Here is a 26383-nt window from a genome sequence, read left to right on the forward strand (position 1 = left end):
AACTGACAAAGGCAGTTCTCATTGTTAAATCAGGCAAATCAAACTAGATCAAAAAGAGTCTGATTTTATTTTGCAGTTCAAATAAATATACTGATATTTTGATATTCTGAGGGTTATAAAAATCACTGAGAAATAAATTTTAGAACATACCTTGCAATATAGATACATCAGTTTTCTAGCTACCCAGTCTCTAGGCAGCTAGTCAAGACTATCACCTCAATGTGATACTGGCTCCCTCATTGATAGGACAATTTTGTTTTATTAATTTTAGAAAAAAATAGGAAAATACATTTTACTTTAATAGTGCAGGTAGTTCCCGGAATGCTTCAAAAAAGGAGAAGTATGAGAATGATAATTTGTAAGTGAAAAACTGGAGGGAATCACTGCTCTAAACCACCAAAACCACAGCTTACCTAACCATCTCAAAACAGACTAAGAGGAACTAAGACTTCTGTTATGCTCTTAACTTGAATCTAAGTATTTGGCCATGATGTGTCATTCTCAAGGCCAGGTCAGAACTGCTTGGATTAGATAGGAACTTGACTAAACACTACTCACCATCACCACCACCCATTGCACACAATCACAGATTACCGAAATTGGAAGGGTTCCAGAAACTTGGGTTCAGTTGCCACCTACCCCATATGCATACTTTTGCAATGAAGAAAGAAACCCAGAAGGCAACTGAAAATGTTTGGATCAGAGCAGAACCACCATACTGATCAAGAACTATTCAGCAGGCCCTTGACTAGACAGCAGCATACAACTGTATCACATGCTCACCCACCTAAATTTTATTTTCCCTTTATAGTACTGAAACAAGCACTATAGAGTAGGGTTTTTCAGTTTCGGCACTATTGACATTTTGGACTAGGTAATTCTGGAGAGCTGTCCTGTGCATTAGAGGATGTTTGGCAGTATTATGATCTCTTTCCACTAGATGCCAAAAGCACCTCCCCACAAGAGACAATATTAAACACATACACACCCCAAATCACATGGCTATAGAAGGGTCACGGAAAGCAAGCTGAACGATACAGCCTGAAGATTAGGGACATAGGGAGAAGAAAGGGAAGGTTGGGAGAATAAACAGGGGTAATAAGGCAACAATTATCTTTTTCCATTCCCCTACAAGCAACCTTCAGGCAAAAAAAAATCACTATATATTTGAGCACTTCCGAACACCCGGGGGGGGTGGAGGCGGGTGGGAGTTCGGGTGCTTGATTATTTTAAAAGACCGAAAAAGCCAAAGAAACAAAAAAGGCTGGGGGAAGACAGCCCATAACAATTTCAATTAATGGTAGTTTGGCATAGAGGTCACCTGAAGGCAAAAATTAAAATTTTAGATATTCATAATTATCCCTGATCTCAAATTACAAGTGTTAGCTGTCATTGTGTGCAATCTTTGTAAAGACCACTTTAAAAATACAGTAGGTGGCTACATGATGGAGATTAAAAATATACACCTACAGGATGATAAAACACCTAATGTTATATAATGTTGCACTTGTGGCTTGGAATAAAATTTCCACTGATGGTCATGTTCAGAACCCGAAAGTCCCAAACGAAGATGAAACAAATTCTGAAAACCTGTAAGATGACTTAAAAAATAGCTCTGGTGATCATAAAGACACTGAGGTTGAATACATGAGGAGTTTAAAAAATAATTGTTTCCTGAAATGTAAGGGGCTAAAACTGTATTTTTTTAAATGTTATATTTTATAGCCAAGACATGGAAGCAAACTAAATGTCCCTCAACAGATAAATGGATAAAGAAAATGTGCTGTGTATACACATACACACACACACACACACACACACACACACAATGGAATACTAAAAAAGGAATGAAATAACGTCATTGGCTACAACATGGATGAACCTAGACCTAGAGATCATCATACTAAGTGAAGTCAGTCAGTCAGAGAAAGACAAATATCACATGGTATCACTTACACGTGGAATGTAAGAAAATGACACAAACTTCTTTACAAAACAGAAAGAGACTCAAAGACATAGAAAACAACTTATGGTTACCAGAGGGGGAAGGGGGAGGGAGGGATAAACTGGAAGTTGGGGATTGGTAGATACAAACTACTATGTATAGAATAGATAAACAACAAGGTCCTACTGCACAGCACAGGGAACTATATTCAATGGCTTATAGTAACCTGTAATGAAAAAGAATATGTATACATATATATGTATAACTGAATCACTATGCTGTACACCAAAAACTACTACAACATTGTAAACCAAGAATACTTCAATAAAAATAAAGCACTCTATTTTATATGATTTTTAAATATGCAACTAAAATGTATAAATTAAACATTTTAAGTAGGTATGACTTCATCCTTAAAAGGATATATACTTGAGCTGGCCAAAAAATTTTTTCACCTCATTAAGAAATAGGGAACTTTGTCAACGTTCCTGCTTAGAAACTTTCAGTAGCTTCCCACTGCACCTAAAATAAAGTCCAAGCTTCGTACCTGGCTGACAGACATGATCTGCACCCCGGCTCCCCCTTTGACTTTATCCCCGATTCTTCTCACCTGTCACACTCCTGCCACACTGATCTTCTCTCTTCCTGAAAGAGGCCCAACTCTTTCTTGCCTTAAAGACTGTACACAACTGTTTCCTTGGTCTGAAATAAATTTTTCCATTCCACACGGATCTTTGAATGGCTGGCTCTCTTTTGTCACTCAGCTTGAAAAAATGTTCTCAGGAAGACTTTCTCTGAATACTCTACTTTTCTACATGGTATTTATCACTATCTGGTATTTTTTATTATTTATACGTAGTATGTCAATTGTCTCCCCTATACTAGGAATATAAGCTTCAAGAGAGGGATCCTATCTATATTGTTCACTCCTATATTCCACTGCCTAACACAATGCCTGGCCAATAGTAGATGCTTTATAAATATTTATTGAATGTTTGAATGATCTCATTTAGACTTCCCAACCACCCTGGGGGTACGTATCTATGTATGTATGTATGATTATACTTTAAAAACAAAACAAAAAAACCAAACCAAACCAAACAAACAAAAAAACTGAGGCTCAGAGAGGTTAAGTAACTTGCTCAAAGTTACGGATGCTACCAAAGAAATCACAACCACTGAAAAATAAAGATGGGACTTGTGCTCAGGTTTAAATTCACATGCACTTCATCATTTTATTTTAAACACCTTTCCTATCAAAGAATAGCTAGACCACTGTGACAATTCACAAAAGTAGCTAAAATATATTGTACCCTTATTCTCATTAACTTATTAACCAGAATTCACTACATCTCCTAAGCAGAAAGCATAATATGAAGAAATTCAAGTCAAAAAATTTAAGAACAAGGAGTAGACAACTGATTAGATAATAACTCTAAAAAAAAGTCTGGTGAAATAGAAGTTCACAGACAAAAAGAGTATTACAAATAAAACTGCTGAAAGGACTTCAGCACTAAAGAATGTGAATGAGGTAAGCCAACAGAACACATAAATTTTGGGGGAGAGATGACAAACCAGTTTTTTGTTTGTTTGTTTTAGCTCAATCTGCTACAGAAGTGTCAAGATCCAAAACAAAAGCAAACATCCATCCTTCATATCTGTAGAACACAGGGGTTTTTATGAGTAATTGTCTCTCAGCCAGAAGATAATAGTAAGGAAAGAAGGGGAGTCTCAGTTGTAGAGATGATTCATTCCAAGTTACATTTCTCAGACTAAACTAGAAGTCCAAGACAGCTGAGAATCCTAAACAAATTAGAGTGTGCTCCAAGTACGTCTCTGAGAAGGATGCTATGTCTCCTTAGCATACTCTCAAACATGACCTGAAATCCTACCAAAGGGTCCTCTCTACCCTGCCATCTCGTCAGCCAACAACACATCTACCCTGTTAGCTACTTTACTCTTCATCCAATCCTCTACCATGATAAGCCATAGCCCAAGTCAAAGGTTAATTACTTTTAAGATAAAACAAGAGATAAAGAAATAGAGAAACTCAAATACTCTTAAAATAAAGAAATACTAGCTTTAAAAAAAGAAGGCAACTTAAAATACTTAAAAGGATGTTAAGCCCCACTGGGACCTTAAACACCACATACCCTAAAGTAAAGACAATTCACTGAGCTGAAAAGGCCTGTAGTCACAAGGTACAGAGAATGTCTTCCTTAAGATCACAGCCAATCTAGCCAGAGATTGTTTAAATAAGCTTTTGGATGTTAATAACAAATTTATACAGAATACTCAGCATATACATAAGAGCATAAGAGCAGAAGGAAGAAAATATTCACCACTCCAACACCCAGACAATAATCACTAATAACATTTTAATATATTTCCTTTGTAGGCCCTTTAGGAGAATATTTGGGAAGGAAGAAAGAAAGGAGAGTTGGCAAGGTTAAGGGTACATACTCAGGAAAGACATCTCTGTGAACAAGTAAGTTTCAGCAACTAATTTCTAGTGGTAATGTGTTTCCCTCAATTAGAGGGCTGTGGGACTGCCTCAGTCAAGGCCCTCAAGGACACTTCTGCAGTTATGATGACATCTACTACTTCTCCCCAATGCAGCAGATGCCCAAGTGATAGTTTCTTAGACAGGAGAACAAACAGGACACACAAAAACTAATCTAAGTGTAGCACTCTATAATGTACCAGTGTACAAACTGAAAGACACAATCACATAAAGCTGAAGTTTGTGTTAAAATCACATTACCTGTAATTTTTTACTTTTTAATTTCTAAATACCTCACATAATTAGAAATTCACTGTAAACATCATTTAATGACTACTAATAACCAGATGAACTGACACCATAATATACCTACCATCCTACAATTAGACATATAAACTGTTTCTAATTTTTTGGTATAATAGGCATCTAAATAGGGTGTTCTGAGACTCAATTTCCAACATGGGGATGGGGAGGTTCCCCACACCTCTAATGAGTAATTCTTGGAATACCAGCTAAATGGTCAGAAAATTCAACTCAATTCTAACACTATCTACCCCTATCTACCTAGAGATAGCATCAGATTCCACAGGTTGAGGGCTCAGTCTCACAAGGCCACATACCCATGGCCCCCTACTTTAGACACCCATCATAAGCCATGGTTACAGACTGGGGGTTCCAATGACCTCTTCCTTTGGTTCAATTAATTTGCTAAAGTGGCTCACAAAAACTCAGAGAAACATTTTACTTACTGGATCACCAGTTTATTAAAAAAGGATGTAACTCAGGAATAGCCAGATGGAAGAGATGCATAGAGTAAGGTATGGGGAAAGGGTGAGGAACTTCCATGCCCTCTCTGGGTGCACCACTCTCCCAAAATCTCCACATGTTCAACAACCCAGACGCTCTATGAACTCACCCTTTCGGGGTTCTATAGAGGCTTCATATCATAGGCAGGTTGATTAAGTCATTGGTTATTGGCATTTGAGCTCAATCTCCAGCCTCAGAGGTCAGGGGATAGGACTGAAAAGTTCCAATCTTCTAACCAAATGGTTGGTTCTCCTGGTGATCAGCAGAATCTTTCTTTAGGTGCTTCCAAAAGTCACCTCATTTATATAACAAAAGATATCTTCATCACTCTCAGCACTTGGGAAATTCCAAGGGTTTTGAAAGCTGTGACCAGGAACTATGGATAAAGACCAAATATATATAAGAAATACATATTTGATCATGACCAAATATATATTTCTTATAAGTCACAATATCACAGTATCTTTCTTTGGTCCTATAAGTATTTAGAACTATATCCCTGGAGATTGTCATTCTAAGTGAAGTAAGTCAGAAAGAGAAAGAAAAATACCACATGATATTGCTCATATGTGAAATCTAAAAAAAAAAAAAAAAGACACAAATGAACTTATCTACAAAACAGAAACAGACTCATACACATAGAGTACAAACTTATGGTTTCCAAGCGGTAAAAGGGGTAAAAGGGGTGGAAAGGGATAAATTGGGAATTTGAAATTTGCACCTCTTAGCAAGTGATGGAAATGTTAGCTATCTCAATTGTGGTGGTTGTTTCATTGGTATAGACATTTATCATAATTCATCAAATTGTTCATCTGAAATTGTTCATGTGTAGTTTACTGTACAGGAATCATACTATAATAAAGGTGGAAAGAAGGAAGGAAGAAAGGAAGAAAAGAGAAAGCAAAGCAAAGCAAAGCAAAGCAAAGCAAAGCAAGCAAGTGGAATAGAGGAAGGAAGGGAGGGAGGGAGGGAGGGAGGAAGGAAGGAAGGAAGGAAGGAAGGAAGGAAGGAAGGAAGAAAGAAAGGAAGAAAGAAAGAACGAACAAGATCCTTAGAAAATGTCCCAGAAGTGGAACTGCCAAATTTAAAATTTTTAACATTTTTAAAGCTCCCTTCTAATAAAGGAAGTAGGACTACACATTCTCTTCAGCAGTTTGCATGACTGGCACCACCAGTCTTCAGCAGCCAGTATGAAAGCCAATTTTTACTCATGTGTACTCAGACTCTTGGGGGCAGATTGTTATCCTATATATAAATAATCATCCCTCCCCTTTTCAGTTGCCAAGAATACAGTAGGCACTATATAAATATTTGTATAGAATTGTATAGAATGTAGAGAACTCCTTTATAAAACAAATATTGGTAAGTACCTACTATGTGCCCAGATGTTTCTGAACACTGAAGACACAGCAGAAAACAAAACAAAAACCCGTGCTCTCATAGACCATACGTTCTAGCAGGAGAGAACAAAAAAAATTAAGTAAACTACATAGCATATTAGAAGATAAGTGTTATGGAGAGAAATAAAACAGAAAGGGAAGAGCTTCCTTGGAGGTAGAAAAAAACTTAATTTTAAGTAAGGTGCTCAAAGAAGGCATGACTGAGAAGATGGTACTTGAGAAAGGACACAAAGGAGATGAGGGGGGTACTAACATAGCTCCCTAGAGGAAAATCATTCCAGGCATAGGAAACAAAAACTATAAAGGTCCAAAAGAAAGAGTACCCCTCATGTGATCTAAGAACAGCAGAGAGGATAGTTTGACTTAAATGGAAAGAGCAAGAAGGAAAATGGAGTCAAAAAGATCATGGACTTCACAGGCCACTCTAATGACTCTAGCTTCTATTGTGATTGAGATGGGAGTGCGTTAAAGGGTTCTGAGCGGAAGAGTAACATGGGCTGGCTTCAGTTCTAAAAGGTTCACTCTGCTACCATTTTGAGAACATATTGCAAGGAACAAGGGTAGAAGCAAGGAGACTAGTTAGGAGCTAATGATAATCCAGGCAATAAGCCAGGACAGCAGTAGTGGTGCAAATGGTTAGACTAGATATTATTTGAAGGTAAAGCCAACAGTACATGCTAACAGTCTGAAAGTGGCCTATGAGACAGAGTTGAGCCAAGAATAACTAACTCCAAGACTTCTTACCTGAACAGCTGAAGAAACAGATGTGATTAACTGAGATGGAGAAGATTATGGGTCAAGAAGACTGAGAGAGGGGAGACAGAAATCACATCAGTTTTGTGCATATTAAGATGCCTATTAGATATTGAAATGTAGACTTGGCACTTACATATACCCAGGTCTGGAGTTTAAGGAAAAACTTCTAGACTGGAAATATAAGTGTGATGAGTCACACAGATGATATTTAAAGCCATGAGACTGGATGAGAACACCAAAGGAGTAAGTGTGGATGGAAAAGAAGTCAAAAACTTGGCCTTGAGGTATTCTAATATTAAGAAGTTCTCACTGGTAAACTATGTTCAATAAGTTATCCCATAAAAATAGATACTATGCATATATCTATAGCCAATTGATTTTTGACAAGGCTTTCCATTCAATGGAAAATGAACAGTCTCTTCAACAGATAGTATACGGACAATTGGATTTCCATGTGGAAAAGAATGAAGCTGGACCCCTACCTCACATCATATACAAAAACAAATCAAAGACCAAAATGTAAGAACTAAAACCATAATTCTCTTACAAGAAAACGAAGAGGTAAATTTTCATGACCTTCGATTTGCCAGTGGATTCTTAGACATGAGCCAATGGATTCTCAGACATGACAACAAAAGCATTAGCATAGAAGAAAAAACAGATAAACTGGACTTCATCAAAATTAAAAACTTTTGTGCATCAAAGGATATAACCAAGAAAGTGAAAAGACAATCTATAGAATCAGAGAAAATATCTGCAAACCATACATCTAAATAGGAATTCGTATCTGGAATATATGAACTCCTACAACTCAACAAGAAAAAGATAAGGAACTCAGTTTAAAAAATGGGCAAAGGATTTGAATGGACATTTCTCTAAAAAAGATATACAAATGGCCAGTAAGTGCATAAAAATATGTTCAACCACATTAGCCATTAAGGAAATGCAAATCAAAACCATAATGAAATACCACTTCACACCTACTGTGATGGCTTTAATTTCTTTTAACGGAAATTAAGAGTTGAAGAGGATGTACAAAATTGGAACCCACACAAACTGCTGTAAGACTGTAAAATAGTGCAGCCACTGTGGAAAACAGTTTGGCAAGCTCCTCAAAAAGCTAAGTAGAACTACCCTATGACCCAGAAATTTCACCCTAAGAATACACCCAAAAGAATTGAAAATAAGAATCCAAAAAGACATCTGTATGCCAATTTTCACTGCAGCATTATTCACAATAGATAAAGTATAGAAATAACCCACATGTTCATCAACAGATGAGTGGATAAAAATGTGATATATCCTTACAAGGAAATATTATTCAGCCATAAAAAGAATGAAGTTCTGATACATGCTACAACATGGATAAATTCAGAAAACATTATCCTAAATGAAATAAGTTAAACACAAAAGGAAAAATATTGTATGATTTCACTTACATGAAATATCTAGAAAAGGCAAATTTATAGAGACAAAAAGTAGCTTAGAGTTTACCAGAGGCTGGAGGAAAGAGAGAATAAGGAGTTACTGCTTAATAGGTATAGAGTTTATTTGGGGTGATGAAAAATTTGGGAAACAGTGGTGATGGTTGCACAACATTGTGAACATAATTAATGTTACTGAATTGTACATTTAAAATGGTTAAAACTACAAGTGTTTTAAATATATATAACCACAATAAAAATTTAAAAAGAAAAGTAATATATCAAGTAATATCTCAAGTATGTCCCTTACCTTCGTATTGCCACCACCACTGCTCAGGCCCATATTATTTCTGGTCTGCTTCTCAATCTCTGTACTTTCTCATTCTATGAGATGTTATTGCATTAACTTGTATACAGCACAGTTACAAAGATATATTCTAAAATGCTCAAAATGGCATACTAATAACCAAATCACATATGAACTCTTCAGCTAGACAAGTTTCTCCTCACATGACTTAAATCAAAATTTCTGGCCTTTTCTTACACTTTATCACTCTGTGAGCTCTGCTGCAACTGATTTCACTTGTACTTTGGACATGTTTCATACTTTCCATCTCTACTTTTGCTCATGTGATTTCTTCTTTGCACCTTCCCCTGCCCCATTCCATCCATTAAATCTTTTTCATCCTTTAACAGTCCAGTCAAAATCAACCTACTCTAAAGAAACTTTCCAGATCTCCAGATACCCCTTATCACCCCATCTAGCAAACACTTTTACCCAGCTAACTTCCACAGCACTTGTTTTCACTTCTCTTACATTTCCCAGATTATAAATTCTATCAAAAAAGACTACATTATATTTACACTGCCTTCATCTTTGTATTGTCTGCTGCTCCTAGTACAGGCAAACAGTGAATGCTCAGAAAATAACTACTAGATTTAACAAGCAAAACTCTAAAGCAAAAAGACCTGCAATCTACATGAGAAAATTCCTTCATCCATACAAACATAATTCCAAAATGAAAGGAACATTTTATGCTACTGGACCAATTTTGTGTTCACTTGCCTGTCACAAAGCAAAGCCAATTTATTGACACTGGGTTGTGAAGGAAAGTAATGTTCATTGCAGGCGCCAAGCAAGGAGTACAGGCAGCTCATGCTCAAAAGATAGGAATTCCTCAATGGTTTTCAGGGAAACGTTTTTTTAAAGGCAACACTTGGTGGTGACAGCTACAGGATGCATGACTTTCTTCTGATCGGTTGGTAGTGAGGTAACAGAGTGGTGTTTCCAGAATCTCAATCATTAACCTTCTGGTTCCAACCAGTCTGGGATCCTCTTGCTTGGGGGGGAGTGGGGGACCCTTAGTTCCCTTCACTGTATGTATAGCATAGGAAACTATATTCGATACCTTTAAGGAAAAAGAATACGAAAATATATATATACACACACACACACATATATAACTGAACATTATGCTGTACACCAGAAACTGACACATTGTAACTGACTATACTTCAATACAATTAAAAAAATTTTTTTCTTTTAAGAGATCCTTCAGATTGTTCTGTATATCCCCTGAGCAGGAACTAGGACTGGTTTTATCCCTGAACTATTGTCATTAGTTTTCTCGTTGAATTGCTTTTCCTTTGTTTCTACATTCCCTCACTTCCCTACTGCCTATGCCTGCTCTTTGGAACTCAGGAAAGGCCTAGGAGACTAAAGGCTTTTTCTATAAACAAGAAATGGAGGGCACAGAAGGGCTTCTGTGACCAGGAGGGTCCTGCAGGGTCCTGCTCAGTTTCAATCCTTGTTTTCTTTGATACTCCTCAATCTTGAGGGGAGCAAGTGTGGGACAAGAAAGGGAATAAAGTTTTGGGCAGACAGGTTAATCGTAAACTCAGCAGAGAAACTTGAGTTTTAGGGGGACTTGGTTTCACTTATTAAGAAAATGAAAAATAATGCCTTTCAAACAAGCAAATGTGATGGTGAGACTGTAACGACATTTCTCATGAGTAAAATCTAGTAATAGGAAACATTTTTATAAAAGGAAGTCCAAGTATAATACGGATTTATTTGTTATGACCTTCTTTATGTCTGAATAAAAACAGATGATTATGGGAATGAACATCTGAGAAAATGAAAATAAACCTATCTTTGTTTTTCAGGTTCTCCAGGATCAATCAAAAACGCAAGATGACTTTAAAATAAAAACAATTTTACATAATGCATTTACTAATCCAATGTTTGCCACCATATCTATAAAGCCTAAATGTTGTGCTATAATTCCTACTGCCAAGTTCCCATCTGGTTTCCTCTACTGGTGGGACATAAGTGTATATATGCTACATGTCTGATACCCTTTCTGTCCAGACAAAACACAGAGGGAATGACTTTACTTTAACATGACTCAAACTACTCAAAATCTAAAATCTTAGGAAGACGCTATGTTCTAAGTTAAATATGAACATTCATAAAATACACTTCTCTGGTCACAAAGCTGGTAATTAGCCAGTTTATTCTGTCAAAAAATCCACTCAACAAGAGGTTGAGATAATCCACTCTACTGTAATTAGACATCATCTAGGTAAATTAAATCAGCAGAAAAGGCAAACATTTCATTTTAAACAAAAATGTTCATCCCCATCCTCCCCCTGCATTCAATCCCCAAACTGATAAAAGTTAATATGTTATTATTGGGTCAATCACCAAACAGAATTTGGAAGAGGAAGAGAAATAAAGAAATGAATGAAAATCAAAATCTGAACTCCACTCTCTCATTCCCTCCATGGTTCTTAGATTCTATGAATAACGCATGCTATCTTAGAATTCTCTTTCAAACCTGCCCATTCCCCTATATCCTGACATCTCAAAGAACAATAAGCCTCTGAAACGAACTCCTTCTCCATCCAGTTTTTCCCCACCCAGTCCCCACCACCTCCCACCGCACAGCCTTCCAAACTGTTTTCCACTCAATGCTCCACAAAAGCAAAACTGACCATGTAAATTACCTTACTTAAAAACCTCCACTGTTTACCAAGTAACTTACAGGATAAAGTATAAACTCCCTAAAATGGCTGATTTGCTCCTAAATGCCAATCACCTTAAACCTTTACACTTACTGGACATCTCCATGCTTTTGCATATGGTTTCCCCTACATCTGGAATGCACTTCTCCCACTTACCTTTCAAGACCTCCTCTACATGAAACACCCAAATCCCAAAACAGAATTATTCTCTCTTTTCTCCCAGACCACTTTCCATCTGTCATTTTAATACTTACTACAACATGTTATATTAATTATAGGAGGCAATACAAGGTAGTGGCTAAAAAGAGAAGCTTTAGCGTAAGGTAGATTTGGTTCCAACACTCAATCTTCCACCCAGTAGCAATATGGCTTTACGTAAGTTGGTTACCTCCTCCAGAGCTCAACTTCCTCATTAATAAAACTAGTATAACACATGAGTCTACCTCAAAGTGCTACTGTGAGTGCATTCAGCACTGTCCATCCTTGAGGCTAGGAAACATCCAACAAAGTAGCAGAGCTCAGATGAGGATCACAACTATCTGTCTCAGACTGGGTCTCCTCCCACAAGAGAAGGGACCATGTCTAAACTCATCCCCACAGGATGAAAAAGGGGATGCACACACCAAAATGTTTAATCACTTTTGGGTGATCTGGGAAACAAAACTACAAGCAATTTTTATTCTGCTCCTTTGTGCTTTTCTGCATTGAGTACACGCAACTTATTAAGAAAAAAGCTATACACACTTAAAAATTTGACCTGTCACCTAGAAACAGCATCTAGCACAAAGTATTACGCTCTGTAAGTATCTGAAAAAGAAGGAATTTCTAAAGTGCATTTAGTTTTATAAGTAAACATGTTTATATGCATTTATTTCTTTGCTTTTCATAATCACTTCTTGGGTAGACAGGGCAGGTTATTATTATTATCCTAGAAAATGAGGCTGAGAATTCAGAAACAACTGAGTAGGGACTAGGCTGGAACTTTAAACCAAAACTTCTAACTTTAAAAATTTAGAGTTTTCTTACTTTATAACTAAGCACTAAAAGTGGGGCTTCCACATACATTCCCAAGTTAGAGAGCTGAATCACTTGTATACTGTTTGAGAGGGAGCAAGCAAACAAGAATAAAGGAATGTAACTTTTTTTAAAGTTTCATTAATCTTTTCAAACAATGGGGGGAAAATCTGAGATAAGTACCAAATGAAACTGTCTAAATAACCAGCAAAATCAGCAGGAGCTAACAGCCCCAACATGTGCCAGACACTGGTCTAAATGCTTTATACAAATCTAATTTATTAATCTTTAATTCTATGAAACAGATAACTACTGTCTCTATTTTACAAATGAATAAACTAAAACACAGAGAAGTTAAATAACTTGCCTAAGATAACATAGAAATCAGTAGATTTCGGTTTCAAAACCAGGCAGTTTGGAAAAGTAAGATTAAGAAGTCAAAAAGCAAACAAACAAAAACTGGGTTAAAATATGATATATTTTATCTCAATTCAAAGTCTCTTTATTCCTTAACCTATGGAAAGAATAAAAGCTCTCTCTGGCTTATTTGAATTTCTAATAATTACAAGTAGTTATTTTCTCTTCTCAAATATCATGGTAAACCTGTTAATATTAAAGTTGGTTTAACAAATATATTCAGCTTTCAACTACAAGAACTTTACAACACCACTGTACAGTAAGTCTTCTTAGCTTTGTAAAACGGAAAGGCTAAGCAGCAAAGAGCACATACCACCTCCCAAAGTGACAACTCCAGCAAAAGACCACTACCTATCTTAGCAACACTTCTCAAACATAGCTACTATTTACAATCACATAGGGACTTTTTAAAAAAACCAATACACAGCACACACTCCACACCAATTAAATTAGGACATCTGGTGATGGGTCTAAGTGTTTTTTAAAAACTTCCCCCAAGTGACTCTAATGAGAAGCCAGGGTTTAGAACCACTATTCTAAGGAAATATAAACCCTTCATATTATTACTTCATATAGAGCTTTTGTCCATAATGGTCTTAAAAAGTATTCAGTCATCTTATTCAGCCAACTTGCAAACAACCAAGAGAGTAAAATAAACAGCAGGACCCTTCAACTACTAAAAGAGGTACTAATTATAAGCACACTTAGCCCAATAGATTAGACAGAAATCAAGACAAAACAATTCCAATAATAATGTTCTGGATTACAGAGTAACTTCAATTAACGTGTCAAATATGACAATGACCAAGTTATTTCTATTTTTCAAATTCTAGATTCTACAATCTGAAATGGCCCCATGCTTTCTGATGGACTCAAGAGCCCAACAATTCCAAAAGAGCAACACTGAAAAAACTGTCAATCTTGAAGCCCCAAATGTGTCACCTTTTTAAAAAACTAAACAGATTACTTAAAAAACTAAACAACGACTACTTAAATTGAACTTTAAGATTGTATAATTTCTGGCAAATAAAATCTTTTTATGTTTTCATACAGAAGATACCCTTGAAGTCAAGATCGACATAAGAACTCTGAAAATCAAAATCATATGCCTACATTTTTGCCTTTGGCTACTTACAGTTTCACAGGAAACTAAATAAGCTTCAAGATCAAATAACACTCTGTTGTGTTATTCAAAAATTTTACAGAATTTTTCAAATTTTAGAAAGATAGTATAGTGTTTCTAACCTAACAAGCCCTTAAGGATCCAATAATTCAACAAATTAGTATCTCAACAGCAAATTATGACTACTTTTTAAGTGAGATGAATAAAGACTGTAAGTAGCCTGCTGTCAGTACAAGTCACCAAATTATTTTCCTGCAAACATCTGAAAAAACTTTCTTTTTTAGAACTTTGTATGAATCTGTAATTCAAGACTTCTCTTTGATATTCAAGACATTTTAACTGGACTTCAGAAAAATCAATATGATTAAAAAAAATCCTTTTAATACCACTGTAATTCTAAAGAAACAACTCGTTATGGTGGATACACACAAGAAGTCCAAGTGGTATCCACCAATTATCATGATAATTAGAATAGCACTTAAGTATCCACCTTAATTTTCATAATGCAATTTGGGTCAAGACCAAAAACATCAATATGTGCACATTTACTGAGTAAGGTAAGCCTGAAGCAGAGAGCCAGAGGTAAAGAAGGGGCAAATGAACACCTAACTTCCTATCTAGCAATATGGAATCCACAGAGGACCTTGAAGCTAAGCAGACCGGTTTCTATCACATCGCAAAGCTACTTAAGCTGTCTAAACTCCAGTTTCTCCATGTAAAGATGGAGGTGATACTAGTATCTTATAGTTTTAAGAGGATTAAATAAAGTAACACTTGAAGTTGATGATTTATAGTCAATATTAATTTGCTACCACTTTTCCAAAGACTAACCAAATGCTGAAGGTGCTCAAGCATGACTTGCCTATAAGACATCAGACAAACTTTATAATGCAAAATCCACCATGAAAATATGATTTTCAAATTTCAAAAATCCAGTGTGGATTAAAATGACTAATTTCTGAAATCAGGGCAGCTTCTCAAAACACAATCTAACATCAACTATACTTCAATTTTAAAAAACTTTTAAAAAACTAAAAAAAAAAAAAAAAAACCCACAATCTAACCATACCTACCTACTCTCCCAATACCCTTTTGTCTTTCACACAACCAACTTGCACACTCAAATGAGTGATTAGTGAAAATAAACTACCATAGTGAAAAGTGCACTCTTGGGTGACGGTATAGCTCAGTAATAGAGGTGCTGGGTTCAATCCCCAGTACCTCCATATAAACAAACAAACAAACCTAATTACCTCCCCTCAAAACAAACAAACAAATTAAAAAAGTGCACTCTTTTAAGTAGAAATAAAATTACCAGAGTAACCTAGGTTTTGCAGATATGGAAAGCCATTAATGGTATTAAGACTACATCACTTATATATGATCACTGTCCAAAGAACTCAGACAAATTAAATACACTCAGGAAAAGAAGGCACAACAGTCCAAAATCCAATTTTCATGAACTGTCCACTGAATAAGAAAACTGGGACTCTGGGCAGATTTTTGCATCTAATGGATAAAATTATTGTCAAACGTACAAAAAGATGGAATCTTTTGTTATTATTTATCCTAAATTCAATTTAACTTAGTTCCATTATGTAACTCAAGAATTTTACAGAGCACCGAATCACTCTTAAACCATAACAAGTTCTGAGTTGATTCAATGCTTCACTGTTAACAACTTCCCCCAAGTACAGTATGTCATCCGGACAACCTAGACTCCCATCACACCCAACTTGAGACAATATATGTACTCAAGTTAGCATAGCTCTTGTGAAACAAAGCTTTTCCTAAATTTTATACTCAAAATCTGCTAGTTTCTGTTAATACTACCATACACAAGCTATTAGGGCTCTGTTGTTCCATCAGTTTTAAGAATATCACCTGCCATATGTGCAACAAATGGAATCAAAACACTACCCAAACATAAAATGCCTTAAGAAGAATCCATGTAATTGTGTGTCCTAATCCGATGTTGTTTAACGTGAAAACAGAAAATTAAGAACTAAAAAAAGCAAATGGACCAGCTACCTCACAACTACCCACAAGATCAACTACCTACAAGACTTAATCCTTCCTTCATACTTGCACTTTTTCTGCCATAAACAGGAAACTCCAAAGAAAAGGAAATAGGGAAAAGCCTATTTTTTTGCTAAGGGGAATAAACGCATTGCTTCCAACCCCTACAGTGCGAGTGAACAAATGAAAAAGCAAAGGGGGAAAGGCACGGGGGGGGAGGGGCGGCAGGCAAGCTCAGTTGGAGTCTTAAACATGCCTCCCAGCTCAAACGGTGCCCAAAACATCTGTAACGACAGCTGCAACCGGGGGACGGGGGTGTGGGGGGACGAGGACCGTGGTGTGGGGGCTCGGAGTTGAGCCTGCACGCTTGGCTTCCTCCTCTACCAACTCTTCTCTCACCTCCCAATTCCCATCTTCCCTATCCCATCCTGCTCCCTCCATAAAGAAAAATACCCAATAAAACCGGAGGCAGAGAAGACAAAAGAGGCAGGAGGTGGCTGCAAGGAGCGTCCAGAACAATAGCGGAGAAGGTGCAAAGCGAAACTCCTGAGGAGGACAATGAAGAGGATGGAAAGGAGCCCGGAGAAGCACCGAGAGAAACACCGCCGAGCCTGGGCCCCGCCAGCGGCGGACGCCTGGACGTGAGGCCCGGCCGCGCTGGCGATATTACCCCCGGACAGGCGGGGAGGGCCGGGCCGGAGCGGGCGGGAGCGACGCCGGCCGGAGGGGCCCGCGGGGCCTGCGCAGGTCCACGGGCAGCCCCCGGCGGCACTCACCGGCATTCTGGTCTCGGGGCCAGAGGTAGTATGTGGCTGGGATCACGATGAGCCCCACGAAGGAGGTGAGGAAGTAGAAGAAGGTGTTCCCGCTGTCATCGTACTGGAACTGCTGCCCCGCCATGGCACGCCCTCCTCCGCCTCCCTCTTCTCACCGCCGCCGCCACGACCCCGCTCTGTGCTCCGGCTCCCAGAGCCCCGGCCCCGTGTGGCGTAGGTCCTACGCCGCCGCCGCCTTTCCTCCCCGCCCCCACGCTACTCTCACGGACACGCCGCCGCCACCGCCGCTGCCGTCTCCAGCTCTCGCGAGAAGAGATACCTCCCGCCCCGCTCGGTTTTTCCCTCCCCCACGCCCGCCTCTTCCCTACAAGCGCTCCGAGGGAGACGTGGCGCGCGCAGCAGCCGAACTCCGTGAGGTCCCGCCCTTAGCCCTGCCCCTTTAGCCTCAACCCCGCCCCTCGAGCCTGGTAGTTCCTCCCTAAGGCTCCGCCCCTACCCCTAGAGTCCCTCCCCTTCCCTCCTCCGCTTCCTTTCCCAGGGTCCCACTCCTGGTTCGATGGTGGGTTTACCGTGTCCCAGCCAAGGTTTCCCGACCAAGCAGTAGGCGCAGGCAATTTATTTGACTGCGGCTGGAGTCGCCGCTGTTCGAAGCAGAACAGAGGCTTCCTTGCCTCCTATGTTTCCCATCCCTACCTCACCCAGTCCTGCCCTCTTGCTTTTCTGTTTCCCTGTTTGATACGAATGTTTCCTTAGGTTCCGGATCTGCTCCTCCACAGTTCGGAAACAAGAGTCAGTCAGAATAGGGCAGCGCGAAGGGTTAGTGGGGTTGAGAGGGATGGTGAAGGGTTTTGCTGTAGTTTTGGGGTGGGTTTTTTTTTTTTTTTTTTTTGGCAAAGAAATGTTTGCTATTTAAAGACTGCGATCTACATTGCGCCCATTTTGCAGATGGAGATTCCCCAAGCCGGTGGAGATGGTGACCTCCCTATCCCAGAGCGAATAATATTTATAGCGTTTTCTTCGACAAAGGCAGTAGACTAAGACCTTTATTGCTTTAAATCATTAAATGGTCCGTGAACCCCTTAGAATAAATCAAAGCTTGCCGGCTCTCCAGATGAGGATGAGGCTCAGAGAGATTGCCTGAAGTCAAGCGCAGTATGAGCAGATCTGGGGATTCAAATCTAGATCATGCTGACGCCACAAAGCCAGTGCCCCTGACCGCCGCCTGGACATGGACCTTAATTCAACATTTCCCTGATAGCGTCTGGCACTTTCCTCGCAGTGTGTGGGCAGGAATCCGCCCTTCGGGAAAGGACGGCTGGAGGAGCAGTCGCTCTCGGTGGCCTCTCCCTTCGCTGGCCCTGAGATCCCAGAAGCCAGTGTCAGCTGAGCAGGGAGTGGAGAGGGCTGGTGCCCTGTTCTGAGAATGACCCCACGGCCCCGCGGCAGCCCTATTCCCCATGTCTCCATCTCCCCTTGGGGCATCAAAAGGAAATGCCCACCCGACTCACCTTATAGAGTGGTTGCGAAGATTAAAGGGAGTTGTGGTGAAAATGGTTTTCAAAGGGAGAACTATGTAATAAACAAATATTGCATATTACACTGTATTTTTTAAAACTCATTTTAAAACTATATAGTCTCTTTACTCGGTTCCTTTCAATATGTCTACTACTGTTAGAAGAGAAATCTGGTCACAGGTCATCCTTTCTTTCATGTCCTCAAAAATAGTTTTTATCATAATCAGTGATGACTTCCTTCATAATAGAGTGTGTTCACATGTATTCCCTCTTCCCTTTCAAATATTTTACCTACCTATTTTGAAAGGAAATTTCAGAAAACCATTTTACTGCATTTTCCTCCTCATTTTTTTCTGTATAAAGTTTTCAAACACTATATTAGAGAGGAAAAATAAAACAGAGAAGTGAGGGGAAGAGGATTGGACTATGAAGTCAGCACAGCATTTTGATCACCCAGTGCTGATATGGCCAAAACAATTAGCCTTGGTTCAGAAACAAATTAGTCATAAAACTGGCTCAACTGAAGTGGGTAGGATGCTGAAGTTCCTTTTGTTTATGTGAATTTGTTATTAAGTCTTCCCAGGTTTTAATAATGCTGAATTGGTTATTTTTATTACTCTAATTATACATTTTACTCAGCATTTGTATAAAGATAATACATCAGTTTTATAACCTTGTGTCAATATAAATTATTCATGATAAATATTCCCCTTCTTTTTTTCTGCAGGAGTAATCTTTTCACTGCAGCTTTGGGTTATGCATATGAGTGGCTTGAACAGAACTGAACCATGAAATAAAATTTTGAACAAATCACATTTATTTGCTAAACTCCAGACCAATCTAAAATACGAATTTTAAAAATCAGATTGAAAGATTAAAGATTTGAAAATGTATCTTAAAGATGTGAAAAAGTTTAAACACATTTTGTCTTAGAACTAAACAGTACTGGTCATAGATAAACTCAGATCACCCAAATATTCTCCAAAGTAAATCTGAACCATACCTTTAATTAATCACAATTTCTGACTCATGGTGATGTTTTTAAACTAATGCAATTGTTTCTTTCAACGTATCATTTTAATGAAATATTTAATAATAGTGAGTGAATATGGTAGAACCAGAGGTACAAACACTTTTTGTTCTTAGTCTAATAAAACATGTTAAAAGGCATTTTTGTATTTTGTCTGTATGCATCTATATAAGAGTATTTTAATCAATTTCATATTAATTGCTAGGTAAGTATTTCCTCTCAAGTGTAGAAAGCCTGACTATTTTTTGGTTCCTCTTAATAATCTGCTTTTTCCTTAAAGTGGATCTTTTCTTCACAGCAAGTCATTCTCGTAACTAAAATGTTGACTTATATTTATACATACTAAAATACATGTGTGTAGCCATAATTAACAGTATTTAATTTTCTGCTTAATGGAATTAGCCTCAAAGAGACTGGAAAGCACCAAATTAATAAGCAAGTAAGTGCAGTTATTTCCAGTCTTTTCCCTCCCTCCCACTCAACAATAACCTTCACTGCTAGAACCTAGCAAATCATCTGTAATGTTATACCTCTTATTACTTTGTTTCAGTGTCAGGATTTTCCCCATTACGAGCTCAATCTCCTCTGATGGAAATAATTCTTTTTTATTTGGTCTTAGGCGATGAAAAGTTACCCCATCATAATGACAACAGCAATATCAACAAAGAAACATATGTATGAATACTTATTATTTACAAAAAGTTTCCTCAACATTATTCCATTTGAAATTTCAAAGCATGACCCCCATGCTGGAACTTTGACTAGGTAAAAGGTACTAACCCACTGCAATCCCTCCATTCCCTAGCTTTCTAAGGCGCTTAGGACCCAGTGAAATCCCGGTCTTACACCTGCAGAGAATGTGAAGGGAGGTGTGAGTTGGAAAGACATTAGAATGTATTATTCTCAACTCTGAAAGCATGAAAACAATGTTGAAAGAGGAATTGAAGGCTGTGGTTTTCTTTAGTGTTGGGAGAAGTTTTGTATTTTGGCTCCTTTTCACGAGTATGTTGGACTTGTCAATATTGTTGTTATTCTATCCTACTTTTGTGATTCCAAAGCTGATAATTTATTGTACTAAAGCCAGCTGTCAACAATGTATCCACAAACGTAGGTTATTTCTTTATGAATTAATTTCATGGATTACCAATATATTTAAATTGCTTATTGAAAAACTGATTGAAATTTCACAGTAAGCCACAAAATAGCACTTAATGAAATTTCTCAATCAGGTTGAAATATAATTTGGAAGACTGACCATAAATAAACAGAGGAGATCACAATGGCGATTTCAAAGGTATATATTTCAGTAAGAAGAAAAAATTCTCAATTGAGATTAAAACTTTAGGAAAAAATATAACTCCTCTTGTTGAAAAGAAAATAAGTGTGGGTCCTGAAGCTTATAAAATTGGAGGACTCTAATAAAGAAAAAGAATATAAAATTATGATTATAAAATTAGATACAAAAGTTCATATTTAATATGGACTTTGTTTATAATGATGTGTCAAGGTAGGTTCATCAGTTGTAACAAATGTACCACTCTAATGAGGATGTTAAAAATGGAGGAGGCTCTGCCTAAGGGAGCAGGGTCAGGGAATATATAAGAACTCTCTGTACTTTCCACTTCATTTTGCTGTGAACCTAAATCTGCTCTAAAAATATAAGTCTACTAAAAATAGCTAACATTATAATAGTTATAATTGATATAGGTATGTGTTCTACAAACAGAAAGATTCTGATAAATTATATTTTACATGATTTCCATCAAGAAAAATAAAGCACATTTATCATTGTATAAACTGCATATTGAGTATATTTCTACTAAGAGAGATACTTCCTTTTTGACAAGGCTCAATGACAACTAAATCCTCTGCTTACAATTTTAAGATTTCATGAGTAGGAGAGTTTTCCACAGAGTAGTTTCTGACTCTGTACATTTCAAACAATATTTATCCTCCATTACCTATATAATTCAGGTGCCAGGCCTACTGGAGTATATTCATATTTGTGAATCAAGATGTATCACTTTTCATGTTGCAATGCTGGGTAAGTTTGCCCCCAGGGACTGAGGTGGAAGGAGTATTCCTGGAAGTGGTAACAACTATACACAGAAGTAACTGTGAACTACATAAAAATATCACCCTAACTCCAAAATGAATGTACCCCCTTACCTCCAAATATACAGGTTACTATAAGGAAGAAATTCATTCATTCAACAGTTAACAATCACTGAGATCACATATAATATCAACCAGTGTGGGGAGCACAAGAATATTTAAGACAGGGTCTCTGACCTCCGGAGACTCGCCTACGATCTAATGCAGAGGACATACTTTTGCAATAAGTAACAAAAACCCAAGGAAGGAATTGATAAATGCTATAAGAAATATACAGATAAAGTCATTTCCAAATTCATAGGAAAGGATCCTTTCTTTTGGCAGGGAGAATTAGAAGGCTTCAAGGAAGAGGTGGCAGTTGAGCTAGGCCTTGAAACTTAAAAAGTGAAGGAAAAAAATCCAGGGGGAGGTAGCTCAGAGAACATTTGGAAAGTCAAATGAAATCTAGTCTGGTTGTGAATGGGAATCACAGAGGTGGAAAAATAAAGTCCAGCTTGCAGATTATAAGCAACACATTAGCAACACTGCAGTTTAAATGAGCTTTGTTAAAGGAGTACCTAGGTGGGAGACATTGCAATCTCCTTTGGATGCCTTTAAAAAAGAGGAGAAAAAAAAGAAGTTGTTTTAACTAGTGTGGTTTAAGTACAGTCCTGCAGAAAACAAGAGGGTGGACTAGGTCACCATTTCTATTATTTTCTTCTTTCTCCTTTATCCAGAATAGTTTCTACTCTTTGGTATCAATCAAATCTTCTTAAGATCTAATACAACAGTTATGTCCCTAAAAAGACTTATTTGACGTACTTATTTGACCTCACTCTGCTGGCCCTTGTATGTCATGTCACATCCTGTTCCCTCTCTACTTCCAATCCTGTTTTCCCACCTCTGTCCTGCTTCACATCTGTTCTCACAGCAGCGAGGGATATTTTCTTCTTTTAGCTTTCTATTTTGAAATCATTATAGATTCACAAGGAGTTGCAAAAACAGTAGAGAAGACCTATGTACCCTTCGGTCAGTCTCCTCCAATAATAACATCTTATGTAACTATAGTACAATATCAAAAACAGAAAATTGACATTAATACAATTTATAGATCTTATTCAGATTTCACCAGTTTTACATAAGCACTCGTGTGTGTGTGTGTGTGTGTGTGTGTGTGTATGTGTGTGATCCTTCTAAAGCCTGTAAGATCATGTAACTTTATTCAAAATTCTCTGAAGTCTTCCTGTCTCACTCAGAGTAAAAGCCTAGGGTTTGGGTCTACAAGGTTATAAGTCATCTGCCAGACCCCCTACCCCTCTGAGGCCATTGCGACCACTGCTGCCTCTGCATTTCACTACAGCCACACTGGCCTCCTTGTTGTTCTCCAGGCCTTTGCACGTAGTGAGTCCCTCTGCCTGGAATATTCTTCCTCCAGCTCTCCCTGTGGTCCCCTTCCTCTCTTCACTCAGGTCTCTGCTCAACTACTGAGCCTTCAAATAAGCCTTTCCTGATCGCCTTCATTTTCTATCTCCCCACTTGCCTTTATTTTTCTTCAGACCATTTATCACTGGGTGATATATTTTATATTAATTTGCCTATTTATTGAATTTCTTCCCTCACTAGGATGTAAATTCCACAAAATTAGAGTCTTATTTTGTTTACTGTAGTATCCCAGGTGCCTGGAATAGTATCTGGCATATGGAAGGTGCACACTATTTGTTAAGTCAGTGAATGTTCGATTTACACTATCAAATTGAACTTTTTGATGTATCATTTTATAATTGTTTTTAAATCTGTTACATTCTATGTGTTCCAGCCCCTTACCACAGGTGCTAGGTAAATTCACGCTAATCTCAGAAACAGGGTTTTCTGCTTAAACTTGAGCAAAAGCCTGACAAAAATCTCCCATTTAAAACAAGTTTCACTGATTCTCTTTCCTCTTTTCTTCCTTCCCTTATTCCTCTCCATTTTTCCTTGTTCACACTATGAAATATCAGAAGGTATAGGTAATGGGATATACAGTATGTTATGGGATTTTTGCATCTGCATAGAGAGGAAGTTGAGGGCTTATATAGGTGTGTGCAGTTGGAGCCTGGGTCACAGCCACGCTCTAGTTGCAGGGGATGCTAGGAGAGTATTTAGTGTTTTTATCTTTTATGGTGTGATGAAGATTCTACCTCATAAAGTGGGAGATCCCCAAACTTTGGAAGGGGTGCAGATGCCACTAAGAATGTCATTGGTCCACAGTGAAAATAACTGGGCAGTTAAATGGTGAGATCCTCTAGCCATTACTCCATGTGCTACAGTTGGCATTTCACTGAGACTTAATTGAAAAAAGAGGGTATTAGATGTCTGACCTCCCTGAGTTGCTGAGGTTACAGCAATCCCACCTGCAGAGGAGACGGGCTGAGTAACTTCAGAAGCAAGTAAAAGTGGACATGGCAGCCGGGATCAGAGCAGGGAGCTAGGTTGGAGGCCTGCTTTGTTGCTGGGCTGCAGAGGGATGAGTAGCTAGGGTCATCGTGGGGTTGGGGGTTCCCAGCTCACATGGCTCACTCAGATTAGCACTGACTCAGAGTAGCCACCCTAGAGCTGATTGCTAGCCAGTGAGGGTGTTTCAGCATCAGCGAGCATTTCCAGTTCACCAAAAGCACATTGGTATGGCCCATCCCTGTCAATTAACTAACAGATCAAGGTAGGGAAACTGACCTACAGCCTGACTAGATTCAACACTCATTTTAATTTCTAATTCACTGGACAAGTTGGCAAGAGACCATAATTGTTAAATACATGAATAACTTGCCCTCCAGGCTTAATTCTTGCCACACTCTATGGGTCGTGAGACAATGGCCAGATCTACATGACAACAGAACTCTAACCCACAACCCTGGAGCAACCAATCCAGGAAGCCAAAACACAGCCTCTTCAGCAATTGGCCCAGAACATCAGGACTAGGTCAAACTGCCAGTGTCCCAATTTTTTGCCCCATTTCCAAATCAATATCAACCAGCCAAATACCTTAACCAATCACACAGGATTCTCCACTCCTTGTTAGGCTGCCTCTAGATTCTCCATGCCAACGATATAATCAGAGCACACCTGAAGCCTTCCCTTTTTTCACTCTAAAGTTTCCCCACTCCCCTACCTACATTTGAATCTCTTCCAAACCCAAGTGATAGCAGAATCTCTCACTATAGCAAGCTCTGAATAAATAATCTTTGTTCTTATTTGAAAGAACTTTATTTATTTCCACATTAGGTAAATACTAAATAAATTGCTTTTAACAGTTGTTAGATATACATAGTATTACACACATACATTTAGCATAGATGTCTTAATGATTTGCCAAGTGCCCACATCTCCTCTCACTAAAACCCAGACCCTCTGGGAAAAAAAACAACCAACCAACCAGCCTAAGAAATCAGATTCACTGCTTGGATCTGAGACAGGACCACAAAAATAAAAAGCCTTTTTAGAACTTAAGTTTAGAACTCAACTTTAGAACTCTCTTCCTTAGCTGAGATTACTGATTTGATCCTTATTATTAGCCCTTCTGTATGCCTTTTTACATGTCATTCACCACTCATATGAATGAGAACTGTCAAACTTTGTGCCATATACAGCTGTACTTTTAAAACTGTTTCTGACCATTCTTTGAAGCAAGAAATATATTTTATGTTATGGCTCAGTACAAATGTCATAAAAGAGTACTTAACCTTCACTATGTGCAATGCGTTGTGATATTTTTCTATCTTACACTAGACATTTATTCCTATTAAATACAAATAAATTATACTTGTTTACATATAAAATGCTTTATTAAAGAAACACTGAATTACAATCTGGAAGCTTTCTGAAGATTAATAGGGATGCTTTATCATAGAATACAGATAAGGTCCTCTTTGAAGGAAAGTGTGTTCTTGAACATTCTTTGTATTACCAGGTGGAGAGCTTCTCTTTTAAAGAACTCCTTTGGTGCAGTAGTTCTCAAACTTTAGTTGCAGGAGAATCACCTGGAAGGCTTGTTAAAATGCAGATTGCTGGGCTGCACCCCCAGAGTTTCTGATTCAGGCAAAAAGGGCAGCCTGAAATTTTGCATTTCTCACTAGTGTCCAGCTGATTCTGATGCTGCTGGTCTGGAAACCATACTGCTCTAGTGAATCATTTTTAGAAATCAAATCATCCTTTTGGGCATTGAGTAACCACTTCCTAATTTATCTGTTTGTCCTATGTCATGTTTACTGAAGTAAAGTACATTGTACTGGTTGGATGTATGTGTGTATGTAATTTGTGTCTGAGCAGAAAGTGAAAAGCCAGGAATTAAGGGAGATAGTCTGCTTCCTGGTTCCTTGCTCCATCACCCTGGTGCTCCTTTTCAGAGTTATTTAACCACTCATTCTTTTATTTAAAAAGTGTTTGAGACCCTGTGCCAAGATCTGCACTAGTCTCTAGATTACAATCAGCTTGAGCATTTTATAAGAAAACATTTCCCTTCAGAAAGCTATACAACGATGCTGCGATCATTTTTCTGTGC

General features: G+C 38.1%; 1 protein-coding gene across 1 annotated transcript in view; it reads right to left on the reverse strand.

Moving 5' to 3' along the window:
• Positions 1-17513, reverse strand: part of SEC63 (SEC63 homolog, protein translocation regulator) — a 58567-nt gene extending 41054 nt beyond the window's left edge. The window contains exon 1 of the mRNA XM_032484641.1: positions 17212-17513. Coding sequence (XP_032340532.1) covers positions 17212-17335 — 124 coding nt within the window. The 5' untranslated portion in view covers positions 17336-17513. The remainder of the gene's footprint in view (positions 1-17211) is intronic.
• Between the last annotated feature and the right edge of the window lie 8870 nt (positions 17514-26383).

This window comes from Camelus ferus, chromosome 8 (genome assembly GCF_009834535.1).
Source record: "Camelus ferus isolate YT-003-E chromosome 8, BCGSAC_Cfer_1.0, whole genome shotgun sequence".
NCBI classification, from domain to species: domain Eukaryota; kingdom Metazoa; phylum Chordata; class Mammalia; order Artiodactyla; family Camelidae; genus Camelus; species Camelus ferus.